General features: G+C 27.6%; 17 protein-coding genes across 17 annotated transcripts; 7 read left to right on the plus strand and 10 right to left on the minus strand.

Annotated features, from left to right (window-relative positions):
• Nucleotides 1-245: 245 nt before the first annotated feature.
• On the minus strand, nucleotides 246-1574 carry cgd5_3610 (hypothetical protein; the record flags this gene model as incomplete). The annotated part of the gene is made up of 1 exon (XM_625528.1): nucleotides 246-1574. One exon carries the CDS (start codon nucleotides 1572-1574, stop codon nucleotides 246-248), a length of 1329 nt encoding a protein of 442 aa, XP_625528.1.
• A 473-nt stretch (nucleotides 1575-2047) lies between these two features.
• Nucleotides 2048-4900, minus strand: cgd5_3620 (hypothetical protein; the record flags this gene model as incomplete). Its single annotated transcript, XM_625529.1, has 1 exon — nucleotides 2048-4900. One exon carries the CDS (start codon nucleotides 4898-4900, stop codon nucleotides 2048-2050), a length of 2853 nt encoding a protein of 950 aa, XP_625529.1.
• An 802-nt stretch (nucleotides 4901-5702) lies between these two features.
• On the plus strand, nucleotides 5703-6203 carry cgd5_3630 (thymidylate kinase; the record flags this gene model as incomplete). The annotated part of the gene is made up of 1 exon (XM_001388251.1): nucleotides 5703-6203. One exon carries the CDS (start codon nucleotides 5703-5705, stop codon nucleotides 6201-6203), a length of 501 nt encoding a protein of 166 aa, XP_001388288.1.
• Nucleotides 6204-6739: 536 nt separating this feature from the next.
• cgd5_3640 (hypothetical protein) lies at nucleotides 6740-7516 on the plus strand (the record flags this gene model as incomplete). Its single annotated transcript, XM_625530.1, has 1 exon — nucleotides 6740-7516. The coding sequence occupies one exon, from the start codon at nucleotides 6740-6742 to the stop codon at nucleotides 7514-7516; it is 777 nt and encodes a 258-aa protein (XP_625530.1).
• Nucleotides 7517-7835: 319 nt separating this feature from the next.
• cgd5_3650 (hypothetical protein) lies at nucleotides 7836-8750 on the minus strand (the record flags this gene model as incomplete). Its single annotated transcript, XM_625531.1, has 1 exon — nucleotides 7836-8750. One exon carries the CDS (start codon nucleotides 8748-8750, stop codon nucleotides 7836-7838), a length of 915 nt encoding a protein of 304 aa, XP_625531.1.
• Nucleotides 8751-9301: 551 nt separating this feature from the next.
• cgd5_3660 (hypothetical conserved protein) lies at nucleotides 9302-9862 on the plus strand (the record flags this gene model as incomplete). The annotated part of the gene is made up of 1 exon (XM_625532.1): nucleotides 9302-9862. The coding sequence occupies one exon, from the start codon at nucleotides 9302-9304 to the stop codon at nucleotides 9860-9862; it is 561 nt and encodes a 186-aa protein (XP_625532.1).
• A 32-nt stretch (nucleotides 9863-9894) lies between these two features.
• On the minus strand, nucleotides 9895-11109 carry cgd5_3670 (hypothetical protein; the record flags this gene model as incomplete). Its single annotated transcript, XM_625533.1, has 1 exon — nucleotides 9895-11109. One exon carries the CDS (start codon nucleotides 11107-11109, stop codon nucleotides 9895-9897), a length of 1215 nt encoding a protein of 404 aa, XP_625533.1.
• Nucleotides 11110-11448: 339 nt separating this feature from the next.
• Nucleotides 11449-12612, plus strand: cgd5_3680 (WD repeat containing protein; the record flags this gene model as incomplete). The annotated part of the gene is made up of 1 exon (XM_625534.1): nucleotides 11449-12612. The coding sequence occupies one exon, from the start codon at nucleotides 11449-11451 to the stop codon at nucleotides 12610-12612; it is 1164 nt and encodes a 387-aa protein (XP_625534.1).
• Nucleotides 12613-12881: 269 nt separating this feature from the next.
• On the minus strand, nucleotides 12882-13856 carry cgd5_3690 (protein with 8 transmembrane domains; the record flags this gene model as incomplete). The annotated part of the gene is made up of 1 exon (XM_625535.1): nucleotides 12882-13856. One exon carries the CDS (start codon nucleotides 13854-13856, stop codon nucleotides 12882-12884), a length of 975 nt encoding a protein of 324 aa, XP_625535.1.
• A 586-nt stretch (nucleotides 13857-14442) lies between these two features.
• On the minus strand, nucleotides 14443-16443 carry cgd5_3700 (Sec1 family; the record flags this gene model as incomplete). Its single annotated transcript, XM_001388252.1, has 1 exon — nucleotides 14443-16443. One exon carries the CDS (start codon nucleotides 16441-16443, stop codon nucleotides 14443-14445), a length of 2001 nt encoding a protein of 666 aa, XP_001388289.1.
• A 630-nt stretch (nucleotides 16444-17073) lies between these two features.
• cgd5_3710 (small nuclear ribonucleoprotein U6) lies at nucleotides 17074-17556 on the minus strand (the record flags this gene model as incomplete). Its single annotated transcript, XM_625536.1, has 1 exon — nucleotides 17074-17556. The coding sequence occupies one exon, from the start codon at nucleotides 17554-17556 to the stop codon at nucleotides 17074-17076; it is 483 nt and encodes a 160-aa protein (XP_625536.1).
• An 807-nt stretch (nucleotides 17557-18363) lies between these two features.
• Nucleotides 18364-18759, plus strand: cgd5_3720 (40S ribosomal protein S17; the record flags this gene model as incomplete). The annotated part of the gene is made up of 1 exon (XM_625537.1): nucleotides 18364-18759. One exon carries the CDS (start codon nucleotides 18364-18366, stop codon nucleotides 18757-18759), a length of 396 nt encoding a protein of 131 aa, XP_625537.1.
• Nucleotides 18760-18843: 84 nt separating this feature from the next.
• cgd5_3730 (ankyrin repeat protein having a possible transmembrane domain) lies at nucleotides 18844-20259 on the minus strand (the record flags this gene model as incomplete). The annotated part of the gene is made up of 1 exon (XM_625538.1): nucleotides 18844-20259. One exon carries the CDS (start codon nucleotides 20257-20259, stop codon nucleotides 18844-18846), a length of 1416 nt encoding a protein of 471 aa, XP_625538.1.
• Nucleotides 20260-20687: 428 nt separating this feature from the next.
• cgd5_3740 (40S ribosomal protein S12. pelota RNA binding domain containing protein) lies at nucleotides 20688-21119 on the minus strand (the record flags this gene model as incomplete). Its single annotated transcript, XM_625539.1, has 1 exon — nucleotides 20688-21119. One exon carries the CDS (start codon nucleotides 21117-21119, stop codon nucleotides 20688-20690), a length of 432 nt encoding a protein of 143 aa, XP_625539.1.
• A 962-nt stretch (nucleotides 21120-22081) lies between these two features.
• On the plus strand, nucleotides 22082-22795 carry cgd5_3750 (dynactin subunit p25-like; the record flags this gene model as incomplete). The annotated part of the gene is made up of 1 exon (XM_625540.1): nucleotides 22082-22795. A coding segment is annotated over one exon (714 nt), but the record flags the coding sequence as incomplete, so codon positions are not given.
• A 355-nt stretch (nucleotides 22796-23150) lies between these two features.
• cgd5_3760 (hypothetical protein) lies at nucleotides 23151-23591 on the plus strand (the record flags this gene model as incomplete). Its single annotated transcript, XM_625541.1, has 1 exon — nucleotides 23151-23591. One exon carries the CDS (start codon nucleotides 23151-23153, stop codon nucleotides 23589-23591), a length of 441 nt encoding a protein of 146 aa, XP_625541.1.
• A 123-nt stretch (nucleotides 23592-23714) lies between these two features.
• Nucleotides 23715-25712, minus strand: cgd5_3770 (putative arginine N-methyltransferase; the record flags this gene model as incomplete). Its single annotated transcript, XM_625542.1, has 1 exon — nucleotides 23715-25712. A coding segment is annotated over one exon (1998 nt), but the record flags the coding sequence as incomplete, so codon positions are not given.
• Nucleotides 25713-25941: the final 229 nt, after the last annotated feature.

The following is a 25941-nucleotide window of genomic DNA, read 5'->3' on the forward strand; positions in this document are numbered from 1 at the left end:
ATATAATATGTTGGATTCTGTACAGAAAGTAATAATAATGCATCATAAGTTGAAATATCTACTTTATAAACTTTTCCATATATTAATAATTCTGAAACATTAACTAAAAATTGATCTCCTGGAATAATTATATTACTTTGTGCTTCTGAAAATATATATGTATCTGTTAAATCTTGTCCAATATGTCTAAATACTCTTGCCTGTATATATCTTCCAACCTAAAAAAAAGAAAAAAAAACGATTAATTAAATAAATTCATAAAATTTAAATGAAAATGAATTCTTTAATATTAAACTTACATGATCTATATTAATCTGAAATGATTTACTAACTGATATTGGTATCTCTTCATACTCAGCTTTATTACCACCAATATTTTTTGATATTCTCCATTCTATAACTTCTGGTACATATTTTAATCCTATTGAAGATATATCTTTAAATGTAATGATTCCTCCAGATTCTGCTTCTCCTATGATAGTAACAGGGAAAAACTTTGAATATTTTTCCTGTTTCTCTCTCAAAATTCTTTCTTCTTCTTCTTTATCTTCAATATTATCATCTGAAGAATTAGGAATTTCTAAACCAAAAGGTGATTCTGCTCTATATATTAACTCTAAATTACTTCTTGAGAAAAATTCCCTTTCTTGAGCTATCATCTTTTTTTCATATGAATCTAATAGATCATCCTCATTTTCTTCATCAATGCTCATATTATCTTCACAAATGTTATCATTAAAATTCTTATATTCATCCAATCTTTTTAATATATGCTTACTAGTACCTATAACATATTCACCAAAATCAACAAAATCTGAAACAGGAATCTTAACTTTATCACTATGAACAATTAATCCATATATAAATGGAAAAAAGAATTCAAATGATTCACAATCTTGTTTATTTACAAATTTACATATAATTTGCATAACTTCACCCAAATACTGAGATGTATACATATTTGTACTATCTAATTGTTCACTATTTGTTAAATTATCACTTTCTTGGTCTTCTGAACCTTTTATAAACATTCGAATGCATTCATTCTTAATAGTTTGTACAAACATAATGTCTCTCTTCTTAATTCTCTTTAACAAAATTCCTTCAAATCCTGTAATATGTATTTCACATGGATTATTCTTCATTTCTAATTTAAATGGACCATCATATTTATCATTGATTAACAGTTTAATTTCATAATCTGGCTCAGGGACTCTAGAACATGGAGGAATATTTAACCTACATCTTCTTTTAAGACTGAGCTTGTCTTTAAGAGGTATTTCAAATTTGACAACACTATCTCTTTTTTCATGTTTTTCAGGTGTATTATTATCATTCATTATATCTATCTTTTCTATTTGTTTTTTGCTTTTTTTCTCATCATTATTACCCTCCTTTTCAAGCTCTCCTTTACCTTTACTTACTTTTATTTTTTCCTTTTCATCGCTTTTATTAGCTTTGTTCTTCATTTCTTTTGTGATCTCACCCTTTTCTTTCTTTAATTTAGCTCCTCCTGAATCATTATTTACCATATCTTTCTCAGATATATTCACTTTCTCATTGGTGTTTCCCATTTGTTTTAAATATTTACTCAAATACCTTTTTTAACTCTATTTTTCTTTAAAATTTTGACACGTCATTTCTCATGCAAATAATTCAACTATATATATATTTTTTTGACCTTTGGCGCCAACATGGCTGCATATACCGGAGTACATGCATTTAGTAAAGAGAAATATATTAATAACAATAAAAATAATGCAATATTACTAATAATAGTAATAATAATATTTATTATTATTGTTATTATTTTCAAGTGAGAAGAAAGAGAAGATGTGAGCTGATTTCTAAATCTTTCCTGTCTTTTTAAAATAATTTCAAACAAGAGCTTTTAATATAGTGAGAAGAAATTTAGTAAAAATGTATTTTAGAAATAAATAAAACAAATTCAATAGAGGGGGAGGAAGGAGTAGATATTTAGATATATATATGTATATATTATATATGCAATTAGGGGACAAACTAGAAATAAAAGATCAACAAGTTATTAGTTATGTCTGAGTAGATCGGGAATTCTTATACTCAATTTGGGAATCTTTGAAGGAACATAAGCAACCACATCATGGTACTTAGCCTGACAAACTTCTCTCTTATAATATAAATTTGGTATACTGGAATCAGTAGAAACTGATCTCCAGGTTACTGCTGATGTTGACTTTCCTGCCTGCTTCAAAAATAAATATTCCATGTATTTCCAACTTGAAGAATATTCCTGCTTTTTGTTAACATGGTAATTGGTAAGATTCTTATCATAGCCAGTATTAATTGGACTATATTTGAGTAGCTTATCATTAACTAAATTGATCACCTTTTCAGAATACAGTGATTCAATTGGAATGTTTTGTTTGAGAATAGCAATTAAATTAAAGAGAGAAACAGAATATAAAGTTGTAAAATAAGACTCACAAATTACTCTTTGCTCATATTGTTGTACTTGTAATTGGCTCTGGCTTTGGTTTAATTGGTTTTGAGGTTGTTGGGAAGAGTTTCCTGAGGAATGAAAAACCAAATGAGGAAACTTCTCTATTTGATATTGAGAATCCATTTCTGTTAAATCATGGAGAAATTTTGCATATACGAAGCTGTTTGAACTTTGAGAAGACTCATTCATCATGATTTGTGGAGATTCAAAACCCAAAGAGTAATTTGAGGTTCTTTCATTCTTAGATTCAAGATGATGTTCTTTGTGATTGTTATTGCTATTATTACTTTCCTCTACTAAATCCAAGCAAGCAATTATAGATGTAACTAAGTCATGCATTACTTTTAGTAATACTTCAAAATTTCCTATTTGATCATCTATAAGACCAAAAGAACTAAAGCTCCAAATCTCCTCCCTCATTGTTGTTTCCTCCTGGTTTAATAGACATTTTTGAATCATTAATAGAGGAATTTCCAGAATTGAGTCAAAAAGTATTGGAGTATATGATAGGGAAATACAACTAAGTATATTGCTTAAGTCCAAAGAATCTATTAAATGGATCCAGTGCATCATTTGTGAAGCTTTAATTATATTTGGGCCAAATTTACCAATTAGAATACTAAGTAATGTAGGATTCTTAAATCTTGTATATAGTTTACATGCAACGGCTGATTTCGTTAAGTTATTAAATCTAAGAACCTTAATAACTTGACCAGTTGAAAATCCACCATCTAGCTTGTATAAGGTATAAGATCTATTACAACCAAAGGTTTTACTGCTATTATTACAATGACTTAGAAAAAACTGTGCAGTTTCTGAAGTTTCTTCTAATATGAATAAAATAGCTCCTGGATTCTGTTTTTTAACTACTAATTTAGTTTCTTGAGAATTTTCCCAAGATTCTACTTTGCTATTTACAGGATATTTCTGGGATTTTACGGACTTTTCCCTTTTCCCTTTATGATTTCCTGTACTAAAGCCACCACCTGCTTCATCCCTCAAAAATACAGAACTATAATAAGAATTCTTGATCTTTAATATGTCTCCTGTTTTAATTACCCCACTACAATCTGTCATTATAGTACAAATCGGGGGAGATTCAGAATCCTCAAATAGTTTGAAGAAATGACCTTTCTTCCACTGTTTCACTATTGGTTCCACTACATCTGAACCTCTATATATTTTTATATCATAACCACATCCAAGAGCTGCAAGCTCTGCACAAATTTGAGAACCAACGTTACCTGGAGAAATTAATACAAATATACCACATGATTCATCTTCTAGAGCCTCTACTTGACGGTTTCTCTGGAATTCATCTGAATCACCTAAATTTTGGTGAATTATACCCTGCTTTTTCAATATATCTTCATCTTCACATTGGAGTCTCAGACATAATAGGCTATTATATAACTCATCTGCACAATCCTTGTTTCCAATAAACTCCCACATTGTTTTTGGCCTTGAAAGTTCCAGCTTCACTTTATAATGTGAATTTTCAATGTCATTCCATGTATTTCTTTCAAATTCAGAAATATTTATCATTTCCAATGCAACTTCAAAATCTTCACCTACAAACTCCAACAATTCCAACTCTGTAAGCTTAATTTGCTGCCCAATTCTAACTCCACGTAAATTCTCAAAATGAACAGCATTATTGTCTCGATCAATTTGAAGTTTATGTAAGGAGTTTTGATGTCCTTTCTCTCTAGGCATTGAAAGATCTTTAAGCTTTTCCATAACCTCATTATATGTTGAGGGACAAATCACATAGTCAGCTCTTGATGAATAGTAATCCAGAGTTTTAGCTCCATACCATCTTAATTTCAATATTAGTTGTCTCTTACTATGATACAAATATTCTTCATCCCCAAGTAAACAAACTTTCTTATTGCCAAAAAAATCCAAGTAAGGATTTCTATTTTGTTCAAATTCAATTTTGGATTTTCTAGGTATAAGCTTAAGCGATTCTCTTATATTCTTAACATATAAATCATCAAATTCTGTATTTTGTGTATCTTCTTGTTTGCAATCACTTGGATATTGGTACTCCTTTCTATATATTGGGAATTCTTCAAAAAATATTCGATTAATCTGAAAATTCTGTCTCCATTCTCTTCTCTTTTTTAATAGGTTTTCCTTATTGACTTTGTTTGAAGAACTAGAATTTAAAGGTAAAGATGAATTACTTTGATTTGAAGGATTAATGACTGAACTTGAGTAGATACTTGAATTAGATTGTACACCAGACTTAAATCTACTCACACTCCTTTTTCTTCTTTTATTTGATGTGCCTCCACTACCAGAATCCCCAGAATTTAGAATTTGGCTCCAACTTAATACTGATTTCATCTTCTTTTCTTCCTTACTATCTATATTTGGACTAATATTTTCATCTGATTTACTCGCTGAGTACATTTTCCTTCGTAATAATTCAAATTAAAGACAGTTTTGTGTTATATTTATATTTAGCTTGATTCTTCCTTTTACATTAATCAGGCATTTGCCTGAAAACTCAAGTCTAAAGAAAATTGAAAGAGCTTCCAATTATTGACCTTAATTCCTAATAAATCCACATCTTAATCTTACTAAATGTCAATACTAACTCTAAACTACCAAGTTTTTTAGCTTTTTTTTGCCCCAAATAATTTCTTTTGCTATTAAAATTCTTATTTTTAACACGTAATTGCCCACATTTTCATGTAAGCGCAAGTAACTTTGGCGCCAAATACGATTTTAAAATATTTCTTTAAATGTTGATTTAAAAACTTGATTTAAAAGTTTTTATTCTCGATATAATGCAGGAACAAAACTCAAATAAGAACAGAGGAATTTTTATAGTATTAGAAGGAACAGATAGGTAAGTTTGTTAAAATTTAAATATTAAGAGGGGTGGAGAAGAAATAAATATGAAATTGGGGGTAAGAAGAGGGGGATATGCTGGCAGAAAGAGAGAAAGGAATTCCTTTATCTAAAGTTAGTCAAAATTACTAATGGAGGAGAGGGATTCCCTTTTTATGAAGTCTTGTTAAACATTGCTAACTTGAATATTTGTTTAGATCCGGAAAAACCACTCAATCTAAGAAAATATACGACTACCTTATTAGTATTGGAAGAAAATGTGTTGAGACTAAATTCCCAGGTACGTATCATTAAGAAAAGTTACCATTAGTATATTTGTCTCAATTTAAATTCAGATCGTTCAACAAATATAGGAAAAATGTTGGATGGTTATTTGGGTAAATCTATTAAAATGGCACCTCAAGTTTCTCATCTACTATTTACTGCAAACAGATGGGAACTCAATAACTATATTAAGGAGAACTTAGAAAATGGAATTGACGTTGTGTGCGATAGATACTCATTCTCAGGAATTGCTTATTCTTCGGGAGCAATTAATCTAGATTTTGAATGGTGTAAATCTAGAGAGCAAGGCTTAATTTCTCCAGATATTGTTGTTTTTCTAGAAGTTAATTTAGACTTATCCTCTACTAGATCAGGCTTTGGTGTAGAAATCTATGAGAATATTTCAGACCAAATCAGTGTACGCAAAGTCTATCAAAAGTTCTCAAATTATTCTTTCTGGAGAAACATTAATGCATCTCAAAGTCCTGATGTAAGTTTAAACATTTATTCAACTTATTATTCTTTTAATTCTAATATTATTTTTGATTCCACATATTTATTTCAATTAACTAAAATAAAATATCTACAAAATTAATCATAAAAATTAATCTTCATAATTTTCTTATTCATCAACACCATATAAACAGGATGTTTTTAAAGAAATTGTTCCTCATATTGAACAAGTTTTCCAGAATATTAAGCCAATCTCATATCTTTGGGATGAAGACTAGGAAAATTGCATGCATTTGGCGCCACATTTCTAATATTTATTTATATATCTATTAATATTATAGGCTTAAAAAAGATTGTGTGTGTGGAAAAGGGTAAACTTTCAGTTTACCGATGTAAAAAAAAAGTTTGTTGAAATAAAAAAAAAAGGAAGGGGATTTTGAGGATATTTTTCAGGAATTTGAAAAAAAAGGAAAGCTTTTAATCTGTTAATTTGCATTAAGTCGACTCTCTTTATAAGAATTAGTTTAAAGCACTTAGGACTCTAAGAACAAGTTCCTAGAGAAAAAAAACTTATTCTCTAATTGAGAATGAAATAATGATGAGAAGAGCCTATTGTTTTCATATTTAAGGGAAAGAAGTGAAATATTAAACAAAATTGAAGAATATTACCCCGCCCCAATGTTTTGTAGATTTTTTGATCAGTTATTTGAATGTTGTAGACTTCCGAATGAAAGCGGATCAAATATTGAGCCGGAGTTTGAGTTTGAAGAACTTATCAAAAATAATCCCCAATGTTATGGAATGATGAATTATATTCATTCTTCAGGGGCCTGTTTTGGAAATACCTCCAACTATAGTTCTTTCAGACCGAACACCTCAATAAGGTACTTGACCAGTAATTTACGCCAAAGATTTGGAACTAACCAATTATCTTTATTACCTAAATACGAAGCTAAAAGGTTCGAAGAAATGAACTTTGAGACAAACGACATGGATAGTAATTTTATTAGAAATATAATTGGAAGTGGACCTCAAATTAGTAATCACTTGTTAAATTTCATCCAAATATTAAACAAAGGAATCATGGTAAAACAAGTTATAGACTTAACAATAGGCGATACGAAGTATATTGCAATATACCTTTCAAAGAATCTAAGCAGCTTAATATTGGATAATTTTGGTGGAGTATTGCTAGAGGTGCCTTTAAAGTTTGTCTTAGACGTAGCTTTTAGTGATTTTTCAAACTACAAGAAAACACTGATCAGCCAATTCACAACTAGAAAGGGATATGAACCAGTAAAATTGAATGAAGATATTCAATATCTAGTTTCTATAGATCTTGGAACACAAATGAAATCTATCTGTTTAACATTTAGCTCAGAATTAGATGGGATGAGCTTTTGTACCAACCTTTGTAACTTAATTAATTATCTAAATCTCAAAAGAATTGGATGAATCGATAATTAAGATTGGAAGAATTATCATCTTGCTTTGAGGTTAAAGCATTGGACGCAAGCTATTATTACCTCCATAAGATGAGTAAAAGTAAATACATTTATTTCATTTAGAGAGGCTACTTACAATATTATCTAATTTTTTTATCTATAATAGATTTCTTCCTCATCTCTTCCTTTTCTTTCTAATTTACGAAATCTACAGTAATTAGTAGCATTTAATATTTAATTATAACAGATAAAGTGCAAAATAAAGAATGAATATTGAATCTAACCAAAAATATGCGCAATTGAAGATTAACAAAACCAACAATATTGTATTATTTAGATTTGTAATTCTCAAACTTTCTCTTTAAAACTCTAATCATAAATACAAATGAATTTCTTGCTTCTTCATCATTAAACATTAGACACAAAGTTTTTTTATCAGGTAGATTTATAACACAAGATAATCCTGGTACTGGAGGGTTTTTAGGATTAACTTTCTTACATTCCTTGAATTCTGGAGCATCAATTCCCAACTCTATATTCTTTATATCAGTTAAATGGACCATTCTATCACTGTTTGATGTAACTGAAGATATTTCAAAGAATCCAGAATCTGTAAGCTTTACAATTCGAATAAACTTCTTTCCTGACTTGGCTACTTTAATTAGCTTAATTCCTTCTTTGTATTGCTTAACAATTTCTCTATACCATTCTGTCAAGTTTTGGAGCATAAATTCTTTCTGTAATGTGTTGAATCTTTGTACACCATTCTTGTCTTTTTGAGAATATTCATCATCAGAAGATGATGAAGCTTCTTCTTCTCTCAAAATTTCATCTCTTTTCTCTGTCTCAGTTTTTTCGTTCAAATATGGTGTATTAATCAAACCTTTTGCTTCCATTTCCTTTTCTGTCTTGGTTACATTTTCAAATTCAGAGACTAAAACACTACCAATATCTTTTGTTTGCTCTAGCTTACCGACCATTTTACACTGTTTTAATTTGTTTGTATTCCAGTTACCCCATGCCTCATCATCTGAAGGATCTTGCTCTCCTAAAACATGGCCATGCATATCCATTGCAATCTTTATCTTGTTCTTATCTGGCATTGTTGCAAATTTCCATTTAAGCTTAAAGACTGAATTTCTTGCATCAGCTCTTGAAGATTCACCTCCTCCTACATAATGAACTGCATGGTCATCCATCTGAGCTCTCACTCTTTGTAATCTGGAAACTAATTCACCAGTCATTTTTAATTTGTCAGCAACTCTGAATTACTCAATAATATTGTAGCTTTTAATAAACAAATTCCAAAGCTGAAATTAGCCTTGTTTTTTCAAACAATAAAATTTGTTATTCTACTTCAAATAGAATCTTAGTTTATCTTAAAATGAAATAAATTTTATTTTATTCACGTTTTGTCTAATATTTACATTTATACATTATTTTATCCTGTACGGTATTTTTAGACATGTATTTTTTATTTGTGCATGCACATTGGAACAATATACAAAAATAATAATGAAGATAATTTAAATTTTAGGCAATTACGGCTCTAAGTTTTCAGTTTCACTCTTTAAATTATCATCCTTTTTCAATTTTTTTTTAACTCAATTTTTTAATTATTATTGTGCACATTTTTATTAATGTAATTTTTGACTTGCCGCCAAATGGCGGGAAATATATTTATTTAGATTATTAATATTGTATGAAGAAAATAATGTTATGGAATAAATTTTCATAGCAATGGACTTTAAGGACTTATTAATGGGTTAAATTTTTGATCCTATATAATTTTTGAATGGTACATAAAATGATAATTCAATCAAAAAATTTTGTAATGGCAAGAAGAGTTCTAGGAACTTCATTACCTCTAATTACTAGAAGGTCACTTTTTAAAAGTGGGGGAGATATATTTGGAAGAATAAGAAGCAATAAATGGATTACGAATACTTTTGTGAGAAGCTTTACAATGCCAATATCATGTAAGAAATTTATTTCAACAATAAACAATAAATTTACAGAGAGTAAGATGGAAATAAAGTCGAAACAAGCTTGCTCAAATTACGATAATAATGAATTAAAAGATAATCAAGAGAAGGTGGATCTAAATAATATTCAGGGTACTTTGGATTATGGAGAAGATGGATTGTATGTTTTTAGTTGTGTATGTAATGTTTGTAATAGCAAGATTACAAAAAAGTTTAGCAAGAAGGCTTATAATGAAGGAATTGTCATAATTAGATGTGATAATTGCAAAAATCATCATCTGGTATCTGATAAGCTTGGATGGTTTGAAGATAATAAAGATAACTTTGATGTATTTAAGTATATAAATAACAAAGAGATTTCAGTTTGTTGAGGAAAATTCAAACTAGAATTATTTGATTCTTTTTACATCTTAAGCTTATGTTTAACAGCATCGCATATATTATTAACAGTAAGAGAAAGCTTTAGAAGTTTCTGATTACACATTAAAATAGAATTTTTGTAATCAAAAGTTGGTTTACAAAGAGAACAATGATGGTATTCTTGAATAAAATCTTCCAAATTAATATTTATAATAGTGTTTGAATCGTAAGTTACCCTAGCTGAGAGTATACTTACGTGAGCATTTGCTCTATTTAGATTACTAATAAATCCATTTGGACCATTAAATTGAAATAGGAAAACAAGTTTTCCAGAATTAATTAATGCTTTAAATTTTATAGGTAAATAATCATTTTTGATCTGAATTCCACAAAGATGATCTAATTCTTTCCATTCTGTAGGCAATTCAATAGTTTTTTTAGGATTTAAAGATTTTACTTCTTCAACAACTTTAGTTTGTATTGGAAGTTGTTTTTGATAATCTTTCAATTCAGTATCTTTTTCATTAAATAATTCATCATAAGATGTATAACATGTTAGATTTAGTACATGCTTAATGGACTGTTTTTTCATCTTCATAAATTCCAAATCATAGATGGTCATTTCGTCTTTGGAAAAACCAATTTGGTCAGTTGTACCACTTTTTGGTATCAACCTTTCAGCCTTAGCTTTTGAGATAATCTTTTCAATAATAGTTTCTGAATTTTGAGGAACAATTTGAGCTTTTAATCTGAGAAGAATTCTGTCATGGATTATAGAGATCATATAATATTTGAAAATTTCATCTTTTAAAATCTTTTCAAAAACCATTTCATGCAAAACAGACTCAACTTGTATTATTTTTACTCCTTTTTCAGTTTTCAAATCTTTTTCCAAGAAGTTGTCAAAGCTAACAGTTAACTCAGAAGTATTAAGTTCTTCTAAAGTCTCAGCTTCTCTATATTGATTTCCAATCTTAATTTGTGGTTTAAGCATTTCTTTTGTAAACCCAATTTTTAGTTCTAATCTGAAAATACTACCAAGTTTAGTGATATTTTTAGTCATAGGAGAAGAAACATCAATAAATACAAAATTTGAATTGACTACATATTTGATATCGACATCTAAAATCTTCAAATTTTTACTATTTTTGAATTCTTCTTGTGCCAACTTTAAGTATAGATCCGGGTTTGTAAGCATAATGGTATTTAAAGATTCTATAATCTCTGATAGTTGTTCTTCAGGTACATTTTTCATCATTATAAAAAACTTTATTTTACATTTGATAATGAAGATAATATAATATTAGTTAATTGATTCAGTTGTGTTGTCAAAAATTACTATTTACCGGTTTTACAGGAAATTTTCCATTAAAAAAAAAAAAAATAATTTTTATTTCGTTACCGTAAATACCGGTATAAAGGGTACCGATAAAATAATTTGATTAATCAACTTGAGGGAAAAAAAATTTTTCTGTATTGAAGAAAAAAAAAGAAATATATATTTTAATTATCTTTTAACTTTAAAGCTTTATATGGGTATTTGAACTTGTTTATATATTTTATATCAATTTTTTTTAAAGAATTTATATATTATAACATGAATGAATGCGATTTTGAGCAAAAATCTTTAATAATAGAAAAAACATTTTCAAAAACACCGTATATAGCTTACAATTTAGAGCCCTTAAACCATTCAAATCCTGATGACAAACAAACATATATTGCATTGTCCAATTTAAATGGTAAGAGTTACTATGTAGAAGTTTTAATATATAATAGTGAAAGTAACGACCTTGAAATTGGATATTTATATGATCATATTTTTAGTCCAGTGGGTGGAGTACATTGGATGCCTAGAAATGAAGTTAACCTTGAAGAAAGTATACTTGGAACAGCTAGTGATAGTATAAGACTCTTTAAAGAAGGAAATTTGATTTGTGATTTAAGGCTTAAAGACTTAGAGTTAAATAGTATGCGCTTAGAGAATGTATATAACTCATATCACACAAAAATAACCAGTTTTTCATTTTCAGAATATATTGAGGGAGATATAGTTTCTTCAACATTGGATGGAAGGTGTATAATTTGGAGTGTTGATGAAGCAGAACAAATAAAATATTCAAAAGGAGCTATTTTAGAGAATTTGTTAAATGAATATAAGAGTAGATCTATTCTCAGTATTTCTCAAATGGAGAATTTTACAATAATGGATGTTTGTTTTGGTTATTCCAAAGATAATATCATAATAGGAGTAAACAATGGACTTGCAGTTTCTATGGATTTAAGATCTCCTTTTAAACAATCATCCTCACTATTGGCAGATTGTATTTTAGGGTGGGACACAATTCCAGAACAGAAAATTTCACATACTAAATTATGCTGTATTAAAAATACAAGTTATTTTTGCAGAGGAATTTTATCTAAAGGTATTGTAGAAATTTTTGATATAAGAAAAACATGTGGTCCATTATTCAAGCTAAATACAAGCAAAACAAATCTAGATTCCTCGGAAAATAATATAGTTTCTATTGAAAGTAAGAATTCTGAAGAAATACTTATTGCTTATAGCAATGGATTAATCAACACTTTCAATATAAATAAAGAAAATTCATCAAATCCTATTGAATATGAAAATAATTTATATACTTACAGCTTTTCATCATTAGATATTTCTAAACAAGTTAATTCTTTTCTTGGAATTTCCAGTGTACACATGCAAAATAATACCGGTATAAAAATTTCAAAATATGCTAAATGTTGACATTTCTGGATGAAACGGCGGGAAGTTCTGCATGCAACACGTAATTAAATAATCTAGTTGGTGGGTTTCTGTGGATTCTATTGAGAATTTGTGATTTAAATAAATATTTACATTTTTTCAAGAAAATCTATTGTATTTTTTAAGGAATTAAATGTAATCATATAAATACAAATATAAAGGAGTCTTAGTTACTAATTAATTCTAAAAGTAATATTCTAATTTTAACTCTATTTAGATATACTGATATAAATGAGCTTTGTAAAAACTAATTAGTCTTTTTTCTCTTTAGAAGAGTCGAATTCAGTGTCAACTTCGGAAGTATTTTGTCTAGAATCAAGGAGTATATTATTTTGTGATTCTGGGATTTGCAATTCATCTATATCATCAAGTTGTGGTTTATTACATTCTTTTTTTCCAGAATTATCAGGAACATCATTTGGATTAAACACATTTTTTACCACCTTATATAACCAGTAAATATTCATAATGTTAAATAACTCTCCAATAGGGAAAAATATACAAACTCTTGCTTTTGATTTAAAGGTTGGGCCAAACTTAAAGGCATTAAACATTTGGGTATGAAAGGCATATGGAAGTATGATATTTCTTGTAAAAAAGAAAGCAACAAGGAATAAGTAGCTTACTAATTTACATGACAAAGATGTTGTATCCCCAATAATATGATAGCAATATCTAATACTTAGAATTACTGTTGAAAACTCTGTAATTATACCAAGAGAAAGTATTTCAATCAAAGGCTGTTCTGATATAAAATAAGAAGTTGATAGGGAAATTAAAGATACAAATCCATGGAAAAACCATACAACTGAGTCTTTATTCTGATTCCATTCTCTAATAATTATTGAAACATCCCATAAAAAATATCCCATAGAATATGAACTAGTAATTAACCAAAAGTTTGGCTTCCCACTATATGGATCTTGTCTAATTTCCCGACTAAATAGTACTATTATGGAAAATATTGTTGATAGCAAAGCATGAATTAGGGAAATACCACGAATTCTTAAGTTCCATTTCTTAATTTCCTTTTTTTCACTCTTAATACCTTCAGAAATCAACTTTTTAACTCTTGAGGGAATAAATAAATACAATACTCTTTCAGTTTTGATCCTCTCTAAATATAGAAAGAAAAATCCAAAAAATATTGTTAATATGAAAACATAACAACGTGAAAAGTTGTAGCCTTCTCTTTCGTTAATTAATCTGATAGCTTCAGCATCCATTTATAATTCTTTTCTTAAAATCTGCTCAAAAGAATTTTTTTCTTTCTTAAATCACTAATTGTAATATTTAATACCAATCCTAACTATTACTTTATCTTCACCCCAATTATTACTCCTAAGAGCTTAAAAAATAATATGAAGTAAATAGTTTAGAATTTTATAAATTTTTTTCTATTATGTTTTACCAATTACACCTATTGGTGATGTTTTCTTGGTTTCTTATTCCAAATTTTGTATATTATCTTTTATATTTAATATTAAAAAAAATAATTATATATTATTATTAAATCATTTTCCCGCCTTAATATTTTTATTAAGAACTATTTTTCATTAGCATGTTACCAAAAGAAGTAAAAAATGTATTCAAGTTGAAAATAAATTATAAAAAAAAGTTATCAAATGTTTTTTCTAAAAAATTTTCCTTCTCTTGACTACTAATTAATATACATTATACTATGGTAAAATAAATTAAGGAATTTAAAACTTTTTTTTTTAATCAAATTAAGTGCATGCAATATTTATATTAAAACTTATGTAGTTTATTATTCAAATAATCTCTATAGTAAATTTAGAAATTAAAATGTTCTTAGCTTGCAATAATGTCTAGCTCCTTAATAAACTCAGATGGGTTAATAAACTCTGTGCAGCCATAAATTATGTTTTTTTGACTCTTCTTTGCATAATTAAGTATATCATGAGCTTCAGTAAAGTTCCCGCCTCCGATAATGAATACAATGCCTTGTTTCGGTAAAGTTTTAATTCTTGAAACTTTGCTAGAATCTTGATCATGCATACACGGTTGTTTTGGATCAAAGTAAAGGAATTCATCGTCCAAATTTGAAGAGCTAGTAGAAAGTTGTGAAGATGAAAAAGATTTCTTTTCCATAATATTGTCAATAATAGAAGTAACTTTGAGAGTTTTGTTAATAGGAAGCAGGGCTCTAACACCTTGGAGAATGTTTTTTCCTGCCATATCAAATACTTTACCTCCAACATTTTTTGCTAGAGATGTTATTCCTGCTTTGCTTAAGTTGTTCTCTATTAATATATCTTGTTTATTATATGTTGTAGAATTTCCTAGACCAGAGCTTAAATCTTGGTTATTTAAATTTGATGAAAATCCACCAACTCCTGATGAATTCTTTGTTTGAATTTGAGAATTATAAATATATCTAATAATTTTTATTGATGTTGATTGTTCATTGTTAAATAGTTTAATAAGTTGTTCTATCTGTTGTTGATTCAAATTTTGTCCATGCCTTTCGTGTAATAAAAGCGATAAAACAACTCTAAGTTTATCATTCTCTAGGAAATTCTTACTAGATTCTGAGTTGAAAAGAGCTTCAACTTCACTAATACATCCAGATACTGTTGGAATATTATCAAATGATTCCTCAATTTCAAAGAATTTATCTAATTCTCTTTTTTTAATCTCATCTACAAGCTTTGTAGCAATATTTGTATGGGTATCAATACTTCTCTTCTTTTCTGTCATTTCTGGTAAAGCATGTATAGCAACTGCTAAGTTTGTTGCCATTTGAGAAGAGTCATCATTATTACAATTTAACTCGGATAACTTTTTATTATATTCTCCAAGCATTTCACTTACAGAATTTGCAACTTGAGTAAAATGTTCTCCGGAATGTTTAATCCAGAATTCATCATTAGAATCTAAATCAAATACTTTCTTTCCACTACTTGGGTCGTCAATAGTTATTCTATTCAATTTCAAGTTATAAACATCATGTATTAAACCTTGATAAATCCAGCTATGATTAATCATTGTAGATAGATCAATATCTCGATCAAGAAGGATTAATACTGGTCTATTATTAGAATTAATATTTAAAATATTGTTATTTGATTGTCTTAGGATTTCTCGAATCCTTTTATCTAATTCTCTAGCAATCATTTGGCTTGGAGAAAATTGTTTATTGGAGCATCTGATAATTGGTATTGTTCCTAAGCTAGATAGAACACATATTAATCCTGTAACAATACCATCAATAATAGATTGAATCTTTGAATCTGTTGTTTTTGAATTAAAAAATTCGGAATAAACTTTATCCATACCTAAACTAAATTTGGTTGGAGATAATGATACAAAGTCCAAATATCTATCAATTACTTTAGTAATCCTATTAGCATTACCAGTTTCTAAAGCTTTTTTTGCAAAGTATTCCAAAAGTCTATCTGTACAAGGGCTTATGAAATTTACGTAATAACTTTCATAATATAAATTTCTTAAATCATCGCATAATTTGTCAATATTTTCTTCTGTTGGCTTAATAAAATATAATGCTGGTACTTCTGGTATATTACTTTTTTGTGTATTTAATTGAATATGTAATGTAACTCCATGATGTCTTAAACTCCCAACCTTCATTAATGGGGATAATATGGTTTGTCCCATTTTATCATAAATCAAAACTTTCCAAATATGAGGTCCTTCTAATATCCACACATTATTTTTATTTGTTCCATAAGATCCCATAGAAGATCCTCCAGAGGAATTGTTTACTTGTTGGGACAAATTTAACATATTCCCTATAGCTATTTTCTGAGATTCTTGAATATTGAAATCCATTTTTCTTCATTTAACTCGATAATTTTTAAGAGTTTTCAAATAATTTTATATTATTCAGGCTAATAGAATATTGCAGAAAAAACCAAAATTTTTAAGTTTTTATTTTTAATATTACTTTTAGACTTGGGGATGATCAATTTACTGTGTGTTGGTAGTTATTTATCCACTTTCCAAGATCTAAAAGTTTCAAGAAAGAAGGACTTGAACTATTACTTTACCACTAAAAGATCTATCTTCTACCTTTATTAATCTCTATTCTTTATAAATTTTTATTTACTTTATTCCCACACAAGTATTTTTATTCCCTAGTTTAATTATTTTTATTTATCATAATTATACTGTTAATATTTCAAAGAGTTGGCGCCAACCCTCTTAATATATATATATATATATATATATATATATATATATATATATATTTTTCTTTTTTAAATTATTAATTTAAATTGAAATAGTGCAATTTTTGACTTAAGCTTAAACAAATAAAAGTAGGCAGAAAAAAATCTGTGAAAGAGAGGAGTTAAGTATGTAAATATAAAATATTTAGTAGAAAATACAGCTGTTATAATGCATTAGTTAATATAAAATGATCCTATAAAGTAAGCTATAGCGATATAATTAGACAATTGATTAAATACTGTCGTCAGGAATCCACCCAAATACATTAGGTGAAGTGTTAGAATTGATAGATTTGAGATTCTTCTCTTCTTGCTTAATTTTTAATATATCAGCCAATGGGATCTTCTTGGCATTATATGACTTAATATTCTGGTCAATTAGACCACATAACATTAAATTATCTCCTCTAAATATCATACATCCCTGGTAAATTTCATTATAACAATCATTATTACTGAATACTTCAAAAGATCTTTCAAGACATAAACTTCCATATTGATCAAAACTTCTAAAAATACCAGTAAATTGTCTTCCATCTCTCAATACAACATATATTTCCTTGTCTAGATCTTCCTCTAAACAAAGCATCCATGATGATAGAGAAGTTTGATTATTATTATTATTATTATTATTACTATTATTGCTATTTATCTCATCATTTTGATTCGGACTTGAATCTTCATTATGTGTTCTATCGTAATTTAAGTCTCTCATAATAATTTTAAATATAGAATTTATAATATATAAAATATATATGTATATATATATGTATATGCGCTAATTTATAATTATATTTAATTTTGTTTTTTAAACTTTAGCTTATAAAGAAAAATTATTGTTAATCTAACACTGGACTTCAATATTAATTCTTAGAAATACCTAACAATATTTCGAATTAAAATATCCAAAAACAAATTATGTGTACTTTTTCTCCTCAAGATTAACTAGTCAATAACATGTTAATCAACTTTATTACAGCAGTCTTGAAATATTTTTTTCAATTTTATTAATTTATTAATGTATTATTAGTACCTAGTTATATAATTTATATTATTTTTTAGGCGGGAACTCATTTGTAATATTTCCGGTATACAAAGTTACCATTAAATTTTTTTTTTTAATAAATAAAAAAAAAAGACGGTGTGGCGCCTCTTTTTTTTTTTAATTTAATAACTTATAATTTAAATAATATTATTAGCGAAATTGATAATAATTAATTAGAACAACTATTAAATAAATTAATAAAAAGTGATCATTAAATAATACAAGTTAATAATTTGGCGTCTACATATACAACATAATATAAAAAAAAGGTCAAATTAAATATAAATATTAATTAATAATTAATATTAAGCATAATCAAGTCTAGCTTATTTTCTTTTTTTTTTAAGGCATACTGAAAAAAAATAATAAACTTAAAAGAATTTTCCACTGACTGATTTTTCTTCAGTTTATTTTCTTTTATTCTCACCACAAATAATAATTCAATAATTTCATATATAGTTCAAGAGCTGATTTACCATGGGTAGAGTTAGAACAAAGACAGTCAAAAGAGCAGCAAGACTTATTGTTGAGAAATATGTATCAAAACTTACTTTAGATTTCCAAACCAATAAGAAGATTGCTGAAGAAGTTGCTTCAATCCCAACTAAGCGTCTTAGAAATAAGATTGCAGGATTTGTTACTCATTTAATGAGAAGAATCCAAAAGGGTCCAGTACGTGGTATTTCATTAAAACTCCAAGAAGAAGAGAGAGAAAGACGTATGGAAAAACTCCCAGATAAATCCGAAGTCGATTTGGACGTTATCTTGGTTGATCAAGATACCAAGGATATGCTTGTTGGATTGGGTCTTGATATCCCTGTTGAAGTTGTCTCTCCAACACGTGTATTCCAAGGTAAATCAGGTAGACACTAGATTTGAAATAATGTATCAAATTATTACTCTATTGGAAATAAAGTCTACAATTCCCAAGGTGTCTTACTACTATTATATGTATGATTAAATATCATATCTAGCTTTATATTTAGTGTAGGAGGATGAATAATTTCTTGGCTTTTTACTGGGGTTTGTTTGTATTTCTTTGTTTCTAGATAATGCATTTAAAACAATATATAATATGAAGAATATGAATATGCAAGTTGAAATTGCTATTAAAGAATAGCCTGTGTTTCTTTTCTTTTTATCTTGTTGTTGTTGTTTTAATGATTTTTGAATCTTTTCTTGGTTAATTTTTTCTTCTTGGCTTAAGCTTTCTAGTATTAACTCTTTTAAACTTTTGTCTTTGATTCCAATATTTGTTAAATCATTAAAAGTTAGACTTGTAAAACTTGAATCAAGATAGTAATAGCCCTTCTTATAAAAGAGTTTGAAAACAAAATCATGTTTACCTAAAACTTTATCATTATTTTCTTCTTCATCATTATTTATTATTAAGTTTGGTTTTTCTGCAATATTGTATTTTACTAAAAACTCTGAAACTGGTGTTTCATATATTTCTTCTCGTATTTTATTTGCTCTTCTTTGTCTAATTTCTGTTTTTTTATACTGATTTTGAGAAATCTTATTATCTTCTTTGCTTTCTTTTCTATTGTTTTCTTGATATTCCAACTTTAAGTCTAAAGGAGATAAGTTTTGATCATTTAATGCATCCTTATCAAATCCATTGTTAATAAGAAATTCTGCTAATCCCATCATACCATACATATAGGCTAAATGCAAAGCAGTATTACCATTTCTATTTACTGATTTTCTCATAATATCTTTTTGGTACTCTGTAGCTGAGTTAAATATATATAAAGCAATATTTGGTATATTTCCAAGAATACATAAATGTAAAATAGAGTTCCTTTCTAAATCATTATCATCACTTATTATAGGATTTGCAGATAATCCAATTAATTCCATAATAACTTCCTCATTTCCAATCAAAACAGCAAGATGAAGAGGAGTTTGACCAGTTTTATGATTAAGTAGATTAACATCCATTCCAGATTTTACTAATCTATGTACAACCTTAGGTAGTTCTAATCTTACTGCCCAGTGTAATGGTGAATCTCCAAATTCTTCATCACACAAATCTAGATTTGGAGATCTTTTTAATAATAAATTTAAGCACTCAATATCTCCACCATTGTTGATTAAGGTTATTATTGGAGTAAATGAATTGGTTGGATCTCTTATATTTACATCTAGATCTTCACATCTTAAAAGTAGCCTTAAAATATCAAAATCTTGGATTTTACATGCTAAATGTATTGGAATAACACCTTTTTTTGATTTCTTATTAATATCTTCTAGATTTGAAATTATTAAGTAATCATCATTTTCATCTGAAACATTATCATCAAAGCCAAGTAACTCTTTTAGATCATCAATATTTGATTTGCTAATATATTTTATACACTTATCCAACATTCTATTTTAATACTACCTATGTTTTTTATATTATAATATAATATCTTTTTTTCAATTCAAATCACAAAGAAAAAACTTAGTTTAGCTAATTTATTAATTATACTCAAATTTCCCACATTCTGAGAGGCAAGACAGAACTTATGCATTTATTTATGAAACTTAGAGCAAAAAGCACGAAAACTTGGGAAAAAAGAACAATATTAGCAAACTGAGTATAGAGACTGAGCCAAAGAGATATAGAGAACTTTAGTAGTAAAGAACAAGGGGGGGGGGAAACGGAACTACTCCCACTTTAAATATGAAATGGAGGATTAAAATTCTCAGTAATCTCTATTCATATGTAAAGAGTAAAAGAAAAAAGTAGTAGTAGTGGCAGTAAAATAGAAAAAAAATGACTCGACTTATCCGAAAATTACATTTGTAACTATTTAAGAGCGACAGTTCTCAGCAATGTGTTTCTGGAGATAATGGTAAGCCTCTGATTCAACACCATAGTCTACTATAGCTACGGATGCTGCTCCAACAACCTTACGTGGATTACCTTCTCTATCAACTTTACATAAACCTGCCATTTCTCCTAATTCCTTTGAATCTGGAACCATAATCAAAGGAATTCCTCTTTCACGGCATAAAGCCTCAACCAATTGTTTATAGCAATCCTCCTCACAAGACTCAGCTAAGAAACATACTTGAGCTTTCTTGGAATCTAAAGCCAAAACAACTTCATTTAATCCACGTAATAATCCACCTCTAACAAAAGAATTCTTTAAAACATATCTGATAGCAGTTGTTAAATCATTGACAACTTCTTGTTCAACTTGAACTTGGGTACCTTCCTGATCAATTTCAACGTCAGACATCTTTCTTAATTATAATATACTAAAAGTTTACTTTATTTACTATATAAAAGAAGTTAATTCCTTTTTTTATCACCGCTCCTATCCTCACGGCTTAATTTATATTTTCTAATTTTTAATTGCTAAAAATCACGAAAATATTCTTTTTCTCAAATTTATAAATATAAATATAAATATATATTTATATTTATTTATTCTTTATACTAGTCTTTGCAACTTTAATTGAATTAATTTTTTTTAGTAAAAATATATATTTATTATTATTTTTGTATAGACGAGACGAGACAATATAATATTTATTTGTTTATTTGATTATTTAATTAACAATAAATGGCGCCACACAGAGCGGCAAATTTCGGCGGGCTCCAACTTTTTTGAAATATAAAAAAACTATAGAAGTGAAAAAAATAGCAAGTGGCATTTTTAGATTGATTAATTTTCTTTTGTTTAATAAGATTAAAATATAATTGATATAAGGCATGTTTTTAGTGTGATGAAACTAATATATTGCTTTTGTTAAGTGTTAATAATTTATAAAAAAAAATATAAAGTTTGAAAAAAAAAATTGAGATATATAATGGAAGAAAAAAAGATAATTAGAAGTAAAAAGGACTACGTGCAGACAGCTTCTGGTATGTAAATTGAGTGGATCAAACACTCAAACAGCAATAATAATAGTTAATACTACTAGTATTCTTATTTTGCTGTTAATTTTTTGTTAGTATGATAATTTAATATACAAATTACTTTAGGGAACATTGTATGTAGGAAGACAATTTTGTGTGGGAGTCAAAATATTCATTTATTAGGTACATGTATTATTGAAAGTGGAGTTATATTAAGGTAAGATGAAAGAAAATTGAATTTTTGTGAGTATACTTATTAACTTGAATTGTACTTGAATTAATATTTAAATTTGAATTGAAATTTTTCAAAAAAAAAATAAAAATAAAAATAATAATTAAATAACTAATAGAGGAGATCTTGTAATGATAAGAATTGGACAATATGTTATACTTGAACAAAACTGTATTGTAAGACCTTGTTTTAAAAAGATCAAAGGTAAATATGGATCAGTTCCTATTTCAATAGGAGATTGCGTTCAAATAGGTGAAAATTCTGTTGTTATGGCATCTTCAATAGGTTCAAATGTTTATATTGGAAAAAATTCAATTATTGGATCAGGCTCTATAATTAAAGATAATTGTATAATTTTGCCAGATACAACAATAGCTCCAAATACTTTAATTCCGCCATTTACAGAGTGGGGAGGAACTCCTGGAGTAATGCTAAGAAGACTTCCTGAATCTCAAAATACTCTATTACAACAAAGTGCTATAGAATATTATAATAATTTTGAGTTAGTTTCCAATAAAGTACAAGAAGAACCAGAGAAAATTCAACATTCAAATACAACATTGATCAAATCAATGAAGACAGGAATAACTAATTTTGCCAAGAATAAAGGAGACAATGGCAATGGCGATGATGATGATGATGATGATGATGATGATGATGATGATGATGATGATGATAATAATAATAATAATAATAATAATAATAATAATAGCAATAACGATGTCAATAATAATGACAGAGCAAATGACGAAAGTAGAGAAGATGGAGAAGGTAAAGAAGGCGAGTATGGTAGAGAAGGAGGAGAAAGTGAATTAAGTTGAGAACTTTTGTAAAAATCTAAAAACTGAAACAATTAATGATAATACTATTTTTCGACTAAAAAGAGTTTAATAACAGTGCAGACAATGAAAGTAACCCGTAATATTAAAAAAATCCTATAAAATTGTTTAATTCAAATTAACTTGTTTATACATAATTTTCTTTCTTGCAATTGTGTGTGCGTGGCGCCAATCAGAATTATTTCTATACCGATACCACGTTTGGCGGCAACAGCTATCAATAAAAAAAAAAAGGAAGAGATTGCTAATATATAGATCAGCTTTTGACACAGTATAAAGTAAAAGAATATTTGTTTTTCAGATTATAATAATTTTATGTATATTGTTTCTATTCTGAATGAAAATGGGAAGTAATGATTTTAAGACAGGAAAACATAAACAAAATAGTCTTTTTAATGAAACAGTCAGAGAAATAAGAAAATTAGTATATCCTCATTTGGATAAGTTTCAACGCCAACAATATGATAATGCTAGGGCAAAAGTTTTAGGTATAAAACAAAAAAAGTCTCAAAAGATGCCTTTACCAGAATTAATTTCTCGTCAAAAAGCTACCAAGAGACATATTGATAAAAGAAAGCAATTAGAAGAGGAATTAGATGTTAAATTGCATATTGGTGATAAGGCTAATAGATTTGAAGCAGAAAAGGATATTAAAAATCGTAAGAAAAATAAAATTGAGAAGAGAAACATGTCTACAAGTTTAAGTGGAAAAGGATTTTCTGAAAAATCGGGAGTTGTTTATGTAGGCAAAAACATTGTTAAGAGAAGAAAACATTGAATATCAATATAAATAATGAGTAGACATCTCATAGTATTATTATTATTTTTAAATTATATTATATTAGAATAGTATTGCTATTTAAATAATTTTTATTTCTATCTTATATACTACTAACTATTATTAATTCATTGAATAATGATTAATTAGTTGAGGAAATACTCTGTTATCTAATGTCTTGACATTATTTAGTTCCACAAGTATACTTATATGTCTAGAATTATCTATTCTTGGAGTTATTGTAATATAACCCGATACACCTCCAACAACTTTAAGAAGTTGATCGTCAGGAGACTTAATATGCAATATTGTCTGCTTCCAATGTGTTGGTTCGTGAAATGGAGAAGTTTCCATATCAACTTTTTTGAATTGAGAATAAAATTCTGCATTGAATGAAACAACTAAAGAAGTAAAGAATGAAAATTCATCTGAAAGCTCTATTTTAAAAGGTTGTCTTAAATTTGATAATTCTTGACTTGTAATATCTAAAATAGGTAAACTTGGAAGATCATATACATTTTTACAACGTAATCTTTCTACTGGAACAATCTCAACATATGGAGTTGATAATAGTACTGATAATTTTGGAGATATCTCCGAAAGATCCAAATTATAAAGTCTATTATTATTCCAAGGACTTACTAAACTGTCGATAGAATCAGAATAATCTGCCAGCGAAATTTGTAATCTAACAGAAGAAGGAAAAATATGACCAGAAAATTTCCCATCATTAATCTTTAAATATCTATTTCTAGCGTCTAATATGGTATATAACATACTTTCATATAATAAACAATATCCCATCCATTCTGAAATTATTATATCACATTTAAATGGTACTGAATCTTTTGGAGGTAGATCATTCTTTGAAATTGAAATCACTTTATTTTCTACAATAAATAAACTTAAATCTTCAAACTTTCCACATATAAAATGAATTTTATTCCCTAAATTATTAGCTTGAGCAATTTTTTCTGCTATTTTAATGGTATCTTTTGCAGCATCAACAGCAACTACCATTTTGGCTCCACTTTTTACTGCAAATAAACTAAGAATACCAGTACCAGTACCAACATCTAGTACAATTTTATCTTTAAATAAATTAATTGAATTATTTGGATCAGTAATAAAGTTATAATAAGCATCTGTTCTGACTTTATCCAAAATCATTTCTCTATGAATATCTAAAGTAGAATAAGAGCTAAAGTAAGGAGTATCTTCATTCTTAATTTTATTTTTAATAATAGCATCAATGTCATTCAGTTCTTTATCAAGCTTTGGTTTTAATGTTTCAGATTCTTTTTCTGATAAATCTAATAGTTTTTTTGAAAGCTCATGTGGAGAAACTGTTATTGAAGTACTCTGCTCAGAAGCAGTAGATATTCTACTACATGGGGATGGATATGGATCTTTTTTAGAATCAAATTCCAATGACTCTTTATTTTGAAATTCTGATATCAAATCTGCCATAAACTTAATTTTTTGTTTTAATAATTTGTTTTCTTCTTCAATAGAAAGTTCGCAAATAACATTTGGATTTCTCTCTTCTTCTTGGATATATTCTTCGTTAAGAGTATCTAATTCTAAAATCAATCTATCATCATTCAAAATTGGAGTTAATAGTGAGTCATCGTTCCATATTTTACCATCCTTTTTAATATGTTCATACTCTTTCTTAGGATCTAATCCATTATTGGCACATTTCCTTAAGTAATTAATCAATCTAATTTGATCATATTCTTCCTTTCCATCAGTTTCTTTAGAAAAGTCAAATTCATGTTGTATTTTCATATGATTCCAAATTTCTTCAGTCAAATTTGAGCTGGAATCACAAAATAAACACTTTGCTTCTGAAAGAGATTCAAATTCTTGTAGATATGAATTATACTCTAATAGTTCAACATCATCTTCGCTAATCTGTTCATCATCACTAGTATTAATGTCATTTATAATAATTGAAACTTTCTCTTGATTATATTTTCCTGACATATTTATAAATTTACTGCCAACAATATATAACTTTGAAATAAAAGTAATTGTTCTTTTAAACCAACTTAAATCATATAATATATAATCTAACTTTTTATTTAACGAGCTTATTTCCAAAAACAATAGATTAATTTATAGTTGTATTAATAGTGTAAATACTGCTTCTATTGCTAATAATACGTTCACAAGTCTAATTATTAATATTCTACTGTTCTTTTCTCTCCTCGTTCAATTTCTTGTTTTCTTGATTTTTTTCTTCTCTCCACTAAATAATGTCAAAATATTACAATATTTCATCTGCATTTCCCATTTTGGCGGGCAAATTGGTGCCGCCAAAATATCAATTTTTGACTGAGCATGA

This window comes from Cryptosporidium parvum, chromosome 5 (assembly GCF_000165345.1).
Source record: "Cryptosporidium parvum Iowa II chromosome 5, whole genome shotgun sequence".
Taxonomy (NCBI): domain Eukaryota; phylum Apicomplexa; class Conoidasida; order Eucoccidiorida; family Cryptosporidiidae; genus Cryptosporidium; species Cryptosporidium parvum.